The 11,294-nt window shown below is 35.5% G+C and overlaps 1 protein-coding gene across 1 annotated transcript; it reads left to right on the forward strand.

Moving 5' to 3' along the window:
* Positions 1-2,670: 2,670 nt before the first annotated feature.
* On the forward strand, positions 2,671-8,626 carry NEUROD4 (neuronal differentiation 4). The gene is made up of 2 exons (XM_044083865.1): positions 2,671-3,277; positions 7,511-8,626. The coding sequence occupies exon 2, from the start codon at positions 7,520-7,522 to the stop codon at positions 8,522-8,524; it is 1,005 nt and encodes a 334-aa protein (XP_043939800.1). The 5' UTR covers positions 2,671-3,277; positions 7,511-7,519; the 3' UTR covers positions 8,525-8,626.
* The last annotated feature ends 2,668 nt before the right edge of the window (positions 8,627-11,294 follow it).

The raw sequence follows: 11,294 nt of genomic DNA on the forward strand, positions 1-11,294 counted from the left end.
TCCAGTATGTTATCATCACTCAAAATATCATGGAAGGAATATTAGCTGTTTATGTCATCATTGTTTAAATACATTGCAACTTGATGTGTCACAGCTTCTCTGTTTTGTATTTGGATGTCAAGAGTTGAACAAGAGGGAAAAGGATGAGTTTCATGTTTGTTTTATACCTTTCCCCCTTTTCTTTAAGTCTGTGTAACTGAAATCCCTCACATGGGGGAGGGGGGGGGGGTCAGTGTGCCTTTACAGCTGCAAAAACATTATGTCATAGTATATGTTGGGAAGCAAGGCAAACCTTATAAAGACCCTTCAGGGTTGTTAGCCTTGTAATCACCTATGAACCATGTTAATTTGTTAGGAAGCATTCAGCCATGTGGTTACATTTACAATTAGAAGTTTTAGATGTGTTTATTGGTACTATATCCTAAATAGCGATCTAACATTCATTTCCTTTTCAGCACCTTGTCCTTGGAATACTGAGGATATGGAAGTACATATCAAAATATTACTGTAGATTTACAGGGTCTCCCAAAGAAATAATGCAAATCCCACTTCCAGTTTGTTAAACTGTGATCCAAAGATGTTGAATAACCATTTTTTCTGACTACATCTTGTAAGTTTAAGTCCAACCTCCAATGTTAGGTATGCCCCTACTACTTAAGGTATTCAGTTCCTATGTCTTCATTATGGTTTCACTCAAATTACAAATAATTTGCTTTTAAATTGGGAGAAAAGTATCATTTATGAAATACAGTGTCCTGAGTTATTCAATTTTTGATACTAGCAGGATTTCTGTTTTTCACTTATGTTCAGTGGCTGCTTATGTACATAGTTCTCAACTTCTTTGCTCAAGAATCAGGGATAAAGTGAAAACAAATGGAGGTGGACAAAGTCCCAGAATCAGAGACAATTATTAAATATTAACCAAATTCATGCAAAATGTTAATAGAACAACATGAGTTGCATCTACATGCTTTTCTGAACAGTATGAACTGTAATAACTGGCGTTGTTGACTGACTGCAATTTGGAGTAAAAAAGACAAAGCACAATCGGGGACCTTCTTTAAAATCAGGGGCAGAGGTATGCTTGTGTGTGCGTGTGTGTTTGTGTGTGTACATTCTGTTAAGAAAGTTGGATTTGTGGATGAAGAGTGGAAGAGCAGTGTAGAGCAAACTGCAATCTACAATTCGTGTAAAGCAATGCAGAGAAGCCAGCATCAAGTTTTTAATAGTATAATAATAATAATAATAATAATAATAACATGGATTTATATTTATTTAAGCCTGTAGTGTTAACAACATACGTTCTTTCATGCATTCCCTCTCGCACCTATAGGTGTATAAGTTTAGTTGTGCGTGTATGCAAGCAGAATTTCAAGATTTTTCTGGAAAGCAGATAGTTTAATACTGCAAGTCTGTCACATGCCACAAACTATTACCACTTGCACCACATGCTCACGCGGAAGAACAAATGTTGTATTTAATAAGAGCATCTCTCTCTGTTTTCATCAAAAGGCCTGTTCATCTTCTGACAGTCTAAACTGGTGGATCCTCTCACTTTTAGAATAGTGCCGACAGATGTAACGTTGGGGAACAATAGTACTGGGCTCTGGCACGTGAACTCAGTCTGCTCCCAAATAAAAGAAAGTGCGGTCCCATAACAAGGGAATTAGATCTGCTCGGCAGAGAGCTTAGTGGGGTCAAGAGACGAGCCATATGTTGCTTTTACCGATTCCCTGATTCATCAGCCTAACAGTGTACATGTGCATGTAACAACATTCACACCTGTGTCACTCTTTTCTGTGCGACGATTTCTTTATTTAATTGCTACTTTTTTAAATTTGTGATGTAGATCAGGTTTTATGGATGTGCACTGTATACATGGGGTAGCTAGAGGACTGTAAATCCTGCATTAATATTTTGTACTTTAGCTAAGCTGCTCTGCAGCTTTCTTGGCCTAGGACATATTCCACTTGTTCAGGAGTATAATTTATTATTTCTCTCTCATAAGACAGAAACCCATCTACTCCACTCGTGCAATAAAAGACTGTAGGAGGCAGACATTTACCTTCTCCGGACCTAACAGCCTGGCATTTTGTTCAGCCAAATGTTCATAAAAATAAACCGTAAGAGTTACGAGTGTTGAAAAAACAATAGATAGCTTGTAAGCTCAGGCAGCAGCCTTGCACAACGGACCTAGGTATTAAAGGCGCACTTGGAATTTAGGTCTTTTCGTGACCAAGTAAGGCTATATATATTCTCCATTCTTGGTTCAAAAGAAACAAATGAACACTCCAGTGATTTCTGAATATATCAGGATCTGTTTGTATCCCTAATAATTACTCTATCAAGCTAAATATACACTTTGGGATTATACTAGCTGTTGAATGCAGTTTGAAATATGCTGAATAATTCAGTGGCAGCATGGAAAACATCGCACCTACGACCTCTTTGCTTAAATCAGACTGCAGCAAATGATTTATACCTGGGACTTTTCTTGTCTGTTTTGAACACAGAAAGGTATTCTGAGGAGGAGCAAACTCGTATGGCAGGCGGTGCACATATTCAGGTGGGAGGAGCTGTGGAGGCCACATCAGACCTGTGGGTGAATTTTCAAATACTAGCAGCAAAAGTTAGTATAAAATTGAACTACAATCAGTAGCAGACGCAAAGAGTACTACGTCGAGAAATGCATTGATCAGTGGTAACTGTCTGAAGAGTAGTGCTTAAGAATACACACCTGAAAAGGGCATTTCCTCCTGAAACGATTGTAGAACTGGTATGAAAATTAATGGATGCGTGAAGCACTATTAAAGATACCCTGGACTTCTGTATATTTTACATAGCAAACAACCCGTGTAATCCGGATTTGAGAAGTGGAAGGGAGCTACAACTGTATGAAACAATCCCGGGGCTACACTAACGGCTACAGTTTATCTTGGAAACCCTGTAAGCTGTCATTATTCTGCACAAAATTTGTACCTGATACGAGCACTGCTGCAATTTATGTAATTATAAGTAGCTGGGAGCTATCCACAGTTCTTGGTTCTGAATACCTTGTCGGTGATAGGTAGAGAGACGGTCTTCGGAAAGTCTAGCATTTCCGCAATATTAGAGCTATCCAACCTTTCAGTGCTGAAACCCCATTCCACAGAAGGAGTCAAAGGCCTAAAACTTCAAACATAACCCTTGTGGGTGTAGTATGTATCAAACTCCGCAGTTTATTTTTTGAAGACACCAGAGGTCAAGATAGTTTGATCTCACGCACCAGATTTATAAGGTAAGATAACTTATGAAGATAGCATTTTGCTGCTTGCTTGTGTATATGCATGCCCAAGTATGCACTTATGTATATGTGGGTACCTGACTATGGTTCGATACTAGTCTGACCCTGATCTCCCTTTACAGACAATGTTATGGTTTTACAGCCATAGAGTATGAATGGGATGGTTATACCTCTTCAGTTCAGATTTGAACAGTTGTTTCCGTTAAAAAAATCTACATAGGAGAATAAATAATTTAGTAATTCTGACTTTTCTGATCAACCTTAAAAAAAAGAAAGAAAAAAAACGAATCAACCAATGCATGTGTGTGTGTCTCATAATATATGACTGTATGAATTTCGAGTTTCTGAAAACTCAGTCATCTGACAGACCATTATATGTGTGTGTGGGTGTGTGTGTGTCTGTATTATATATATATATATATATATATATATATATATATATATATATATATATATATATAAAACAGGACTAATGAATGTTAGGCACATTTACTGAATGGAGATCAGATGTTTGATGCACTGAAAGGAACTATTTGAAATCCATCTTTGCTTTGAATATTTTATGAAATGTGTGTACCTTCACTGAGGTAAAACCAAGGTCAGTATTCTACTACTTACCTTATGTCCATAGATAACTGCATTAGTGAGTCATTTGCAGTTCAGTTGGGGTTTTGTATTAGACTGGAAAAAGTACCAGTGTAAATAAGTGAATGAAGATAACAGGTTCAAGATGGAAAATGAAGAAGATAAAAGTGTAATGTGTGTGTGTTGAGGAAATGAAAATAATACAAAATAAGGTCAAAACAGAGAATGCACTTTCTCCCTTTGTGAAACCCATATATACTCAAAATGCAGAACCTCAAAAATACTGTATGACATGCATGAGGATGCAGTGCTAATTATAAACGACCAATGAAGAATGCATTCACTAAATCAATGGAATTAGTACCGTGTTGTACTTTGTTTCATTAGGCTTGTATTTATAGTAAAAGTTTATTTTTCTTTATAGTTTTCTGAGTATGTTCCTAAAAACCCAAATTATATGTATTGCCACAGAAATATCACAATGCACCATCATAAACGCCATGATAAGTGCAACTACTTCTACTTCCTCACCAGGAGGTTCTGGATACATAGAAAACTTATATTTTATGAACTTGTGAATGTGATGACACTGGATGTTTCATTGTTGCTCTGGTTCTTTCATCTACTCTAAGACCCTGTTTTTGAACTGAACACAAGTATCTATGCTAACTGATGAACCAGTAACTGTAATGAACATGAAACAACTGAATGTATTGAATTATGTTCAATACTACCAATGTGTTAACATTTAAGGTGTAGGATGTATAATTACTTTCTAATGTAGATTCTAGTTCAAGGTAATCAATTAACATTGATTGGCAATTTTCACATGAAATCTCAGAAACAACCAGAACTCTTCAGTTGTGACTTCTGTTTATTATATGAAACCTGAAAGAAAGAATCATACCATAACTGTTAAAAGCATTTATTTCTTAAATATTGTAAACCATGTACATTTTTTTTCAGAACCTGAGAATGTAAAGTTATTCAGTCTTAGGTTGCATATGTGTTTCTACATATCCTATGATGAACTAGATGTTTTAAAACAAAATTGATGAGTTTGGCTGGGCTAAACTATATAATGCTTTGTTTGCTTTAAGTATGCAAGATAACAGTAGGAAAAAAGTAATGATTCATTATTTTTCTATCAAGGAAAAAAAAAAAAAAAAAACAGAATATTGCACCACCTTTTCATCACTGGGCAGCATACACATAAATAAGAGAACACGCAGACTAAATTTCTTCAGCATTTCACTACTGAAAACTTTTTAAAATATATGGTTCATTAACCACTAAAATTTAGCTTCCAAAAAGAAATACAATTATGCAAAAACAATATTGGATTATTTGAAAAAATTATTTCAGAAGTAATCATCCAACAAAACAATTATTCAGTCTTGGTGTGTCACTGCATATATCATACTCTAGTCCATAACCTACAGGAAGGAAATGCTAGTGGGGGAGGAATTATTGTTTTAGATTGCAGTTTGCTGCTGCTAGGTACATTTTACATTAAGCTGCTTACCAGCTAAGCTATATTAAACCTGGTAAGTCAATCTGAACAGATTTTCTGTGCTGATTAATTCTGGACTCAATTTGTTTCTGCAGCATTGTGGAATTAATTATTCATAAAAGCTGCACAGGGCTCAAGGATAGAGTTCATATTACTAGGACCTGTTGCAGTGAAATTGGAATTTAAATCCCAGCATGTAAAAATAGAAAGATGCCCAGTTTTGTTTCGCTTATGTGCGATCTTGTCAGACCTGTCAAATCCTGCAAAAACACCAATAATTTTAAGAAGACTTCAATAGTGTACTTACATAATGGAGAACATTAGAGTCATTAGCTATAGTAGCTTTAGTGGGAGACTAACGTGATTTGAAAAATCTACTCTGATTGCAAAAGATAGATATGTCACCACGAATGCAGCTATTTGACTTTTTCTGTGAGTTTTAGATGAATAATTAAAATAAATACAACATAGCCACCAGAGAATGTAGTTGTGGAGACCCACAAATGTAATATCATGGTTCAAGACTCCTTTAATGAACTCATGCTATCAATTGACAACAATTCATGCCTATGTTATTCTTTGCTTTTCATCTTCATACAGATCCTATCTTGAAAGTTTTGTACACAGATTTGAGACTATAGGCTGGTAAACTAAGATTCCATTGTAGTCCTGGGTTTGATTCTCATAGACTCCATTTATCTACTGTAGGACTCTGATGAATCATTTAACAAGACATTGTTCCTGAGTTGCTCCTGAAAAGGGCCTATATGATCAGTAGACTTACCTGATTAGCAAATTTATGTATTTTATGTACCTCTTAAATGATACAGCAAAATTATAGTTGACCTCATAGCACATGGCACTGATAGACACTTTCATATGGAAAATATATAATTCTGAATGCATGTACATGACATATATGTCTGTACAACATCAGATCACCATTACAACCCAAAAATTAGTATTAAATTAGTATGCAGTGCAGTCTTTTAGTCTGTTAAATTGAAGTCTTGCTTGATGCCTATATTGGTTTGGAAGAACCAGGATCCACTGTAGTAGTTATTCAATATACTATAAAGACTTTGGGTTGACATAATGAGCCTTTAATGAGCTAAACCTTGCACTTATATTTTTGCTTCTGACTAAATCTATTTGCTTATCATGTATGTTTTTAAGTCTTGCAGGCATGTCTGGTTAACAGAAAAAATGGTTCTGTATGAAATGATCAAATGTCATTCAATAGCTAGGACTACCAACTTAATCTATTCCTATAAAACACTTTGTAGCAAGGGAGCAAGCTAAAATTCAAAATGATATAGGAATTTATGTTCCCATATGTGCACTAGCACACATCTGTTGCAGCATAGAAATATTGTATTTGTTAAAGTATGGCTGTGTGGGGAAGAAAAGGGCCATGATAATTAATAACCACTTTCAGCTGAAGCTTGCTTCCGTCCTGGAATAAGATAAAATGTTTTATCAGCAAACAAACAGACACATTATGGACTTAATTTGTCAGTGGATTGTCATTTGCTTTGCTGATTTTCCTGATATCGAAGGACCAGAAACCATATTAACTTTCTTCTAAGAAAATAGGCATCTTATAAGGAATAAAATGGCATAAATGTTTATCATATTTTTTCTTTTAGAGAAGGCCTCTTGAAGTGGTGGATGAGCTGTAAGAAGTCATGCTAACTCAACATTTAGTAGATAGGTATGTCATGTGCTCAGTTTGTGTGTGTGTGTGTGTGTGTGTGTGTGTGTGTGTGTGTGTGTGTGTGTGTGTGTGTGTTTTAACACTTAAACATTGTAGCCCTATTACCTGTCTTTAAGCAACAGTAATTTAATGTTCTAGACACTACTAAGAAATTTAATGCACAGATATGCAGACAGCAGCTGTCATTAAAAGATAAATAGTATGTCTTTGCATATATTCATGGAAGCATAGTTGGATGATGTATGCAGAATGTGCTTTGTATAACTCTCTAGCCGGGTTTCTGCTTATGTCTTTAGAGCAAATACATCTTCTACTCTTCCATTTTGTAATATTGTAGCACACAATGGAGGATCAATGTGTACTTAACCACATAGATGAGATACAATCTAACACAAGTGTTTCTCTTTTGCAGATTTCACTGATGGCAAAGCCATACTCATCCCACAGAGACATGAGTGGACTATGTAGCAATGAAATTTGGATAGAGCATGAATTGAACTCTGAAGATGGAATTAAAGTCCAGGAGAACATTCAACACACTTATGAGTCAGTGTGTATTTCAAATGATGAAGAAGAACATGGTACTGAGGAAGAGGAAGATGAAGGAGATGAAGAAGGGGAAAAGCCTAAGAGAAGAGGTCCTAAGAAGAAAAAAATGACTAAAGCTAGAATAGAGAGATTCAGGGCCCGGAGAGTTAAAGCAAATGCTAGAGAACGCACACGTATGCATGGACTTAATGATGCATTAGATAATCTTCGAAGAGTAATGCCATGCTATTCCAAAACTCAGAAACTATCCAAGATTGAGACACTGAGACTTGCCAGAAATTATATTTGGGCCCTTTCTGAAGTATTAGAAAATGGTCAATATCCCGAAGGGAAGAACTTCATTGAGATGTTGTGCAAAGGTTTATCACAGCCCACTACTAATATTGTGGCAGGCTGCTTGCAAATGGGTTCCCAACCTCTGTATATCGAAAAGCTTGAAGAGAAGGCACACATTTGTGAATCTCTTGTTGCTGGTCAAAATTTCACATATCAGTCTCCAGGGCTTCCAAGCCCACCGTATGGTAACATGGATACACATCTTCTGCACATTAAACAACCAGGTTTTAAAAAACTGGCTGAACCCTCTTTTGTGTCACAGACCCCAGATTGTACTACCCCACCTTATGAAGGGCCTTTGACCCCACCATTAAGTATCACTGGCAATTTTTCTTTGAAGCAAGATGGTTCATCAGAACTGGACAAATCATATGCTTTCATGGCTCATTATCCAGCTGTGGGTCTCACAAGTGTTCACTCTCCTCATAGTTCCCACCTTCAGACTGCATTGCCTCGCTATGATATGCCTATAGATATGACCTTTGACCCATACCCTTCTCATATTGTAAGCACACAGCTAAATGCTATTTTCAATGAATGATCATTGCTTAACTTTTTTTTCCACAAATTAGTATTGGATTGATGTTATCCAGGGGATCGTTGGAAGTAAGATTATAATACTGTGGGCACACACACACACACACACACACACACACACACACACACACACACACACACACACACACAAAGAAAAGTGAGACTTCTACCACTGTATTCTGCTAATTACTGTTTTGTTTCCTCTGACAGTCACACATGGTAGAAACTGTCTGTTTAAAGATGAGCAGCACACAACAGCAGCAAATAGGTTTAGATTTAAATGTTATAGTTATAGGCTCATTTATTCCTTAGCACTTCTAACTTAAAAAAACATGTAATTGATAGCAAAGGAGCTGTTAATAATCAAGCATATTTCTGTGGCTTTGCTTTTTTAAAAGTGACATTTGTTAGACTTTTTAAGTATGTGGTACTATGATGCAAAAGGTAGTAGTTATAAACGGTTGTTGGCTCATAAGGCATAAATATTGCAGTTAATCACTGTGACAGCTCCTTCTGCTATGAACCATTAGATCATTATAAACAGTAGGTTTCACTGCCTGCTTCTTGCATTCACTGTATGTTTACTTCTGTCATGATATAAGACAGGCATCATTTCTTAACAATTATTTCCCATAATGCAGTCCAGAAGTGGTAGATGCACCATCCAATAAAATATAGCTTTTAAGGTACAAGTGATTCCATTTTGAAGCAAATGTCTATAAATTAGGATCAGAGGAAGTAAAGTTCAACGTAGTGACTCTGAATTTCTGTAAACTTACTTACCTTAAATGTCAAGAAGCCTGCACTGAAATGATTGATGAAAAGAAAAGGATTTCTAGCCAAAATATTTCTAAAATTAAGCAAGTGTAGAACACCCTAGCTTGCCCTTTTGTGGTCTATATATTATAAAAAAGAAGTTAAATATTTATTTCCTAATCTGGATGATACCAGTCAAGTAGCTATATCTTTATCAATATCAGCCTCATGAAAATGTCTGTATTACCTTCACCCATGATTAAGCCTCAGCCTGCCAAATATCATTGTCTTTATCACTCAAACTAATTTTATTTAATGTCATTTTTGCAATATTATTTATTTGTCTGATATATATGTCATGTGTTGTTGTTTTGCCGTTGTCTACTTTACTTATTGTAATGGACATATGTACCATGAATATTTATGACAGTATTTATTTTAATAATTTATTTTTGGTTCTGTCTAGATACAATATTATTGTTTTAGTATTTTTTTTATTTTGTAAGGTGGAATAAGAGGTAGTTAGCAAAATAAAAAAAAAATAATAATTTTGATTAGTACAATGATGGCCTCTCTGATGATATGTATTTGAGCAATAAGTATATGGCTATGCAAACTTTTTGATAAAACAGCAAATTTATTTTGGAAACACATTCACTATAGTCAATCTATGTGATACAACTGTATTACAAGATACTTTTATATGTACCCCTACTATGATTTGATTTTATATATTTTATGAAAATCTTTAATATCAACACCCAATGGATCATTTTCTATTAAAATGAATTGATTGTTCTATCATTTGTATAAAATCTGTACCAATGAAGATGCTTTGTTCTAACTCTTGTGGTTTGTTATGTGTCTTTACTTTATTGCAGTCAATATTTTTGGGATATTCTAACCTGACTTTATTTGATCGACAGAGATGTATAATGACAGCACACAGATTGAACATTTTGTCATGCATAATGCTTGTCAGATGTAAGGAGGAACTTTCCAGACCTTAATCTGACTGTCCATTCCAAAGTTTGGAAGGTAGCAGTTATTCCATTCTCCATGGCATGGCATTGCATCTTCTGCATCTATTAATTCTAGAGTGAGATTAGTTTTGAACAATCATGGGCATGTTAATAAACTCGGTTTTATGTCCTGAATTCTAGTCAGACCTACTTATAATACCTTTATACATTTTGAGAAAAATTATAATTCTGGTGTCTAAGATGGATAAGCCTAAAATACATTATTTTATTTTTATCAGTGGTATTGTTATTTGTACTTTTTCAAAATTGCTTTAAAGACTGTCCCACAATGAATGCAGTTTACACTGTATTGTCTAGTTGTGGTTGGTGTGAGATCTTTTCCATATAAATTTTATACCTGATACTTCAACATATTACACCTGGATCGTTTTAGCATTGGCAGATATTTCTCAGCTAAGGCCAGCTTCCCTCTAAGCTTTTTCTGCCTCGTGATTCCCCTCCAAGTCCATATGATTCAGTCTCAGAAAGTTTTTCGTGCATATCTAGGGCAGTAATGTCTAGCAAATAGGTAAACAACATGCAAAGTTTGACTTATCAATTTCAGTTATCAGGCCAATCAGAATGCTAGAAGACTGTGAAAATCCACTGTAGTTAATACTGCCCACTTCATGACTTCATCAGTTCTAACTAGTGCCATTAGTATTACACTTTACTTAAATATTTATTTTAAATACATCTTTCCATACATCACATGCGATTTCATGATATCCCTCCTTACTTTCTTCCCTTCTGGCATGTACTTATAATTACAAGCTGGCACTGTGAACTGTGACAGCTGACCTATCATATCTCACAAATTGATAGGCACCTCTAATGCTTCCATCATAGTTTTATAGTTTCATAGAAGGTTACTAGGCTAATGCCCTAGAGCCCTTACCAGCCTAGCAATGTTTATCCTGAGTTTCCCTAATTGTCAGTGGTTAGGTGAGAGAAGTTCACAGAGTTAGGAATCTACGGCAATTCATACTGGCTGCC

Source organism: Protopterus annectens, chromosome 9.part0 (genome assembly GCF_019279795.1).
Source record: "Protopterus annectens isolate FY-2018-M chromosome 9.part0, PAN1.0, whole genome shotgun sequence".
NCBI lineage: Eukaryota > Metazoa > Chordata > Ceratodontiformes > Protopteridae > Protopterus > Protopterus annectens.

Coding starts and splice junctions, on each gene's coding strand:
- NEUROD4 (XM_044083865.1), top strand. CDS start 7,520: ATGGCAAAGCCATACTCATCCCACAGAGACATGAGTGGACTATGTAGC.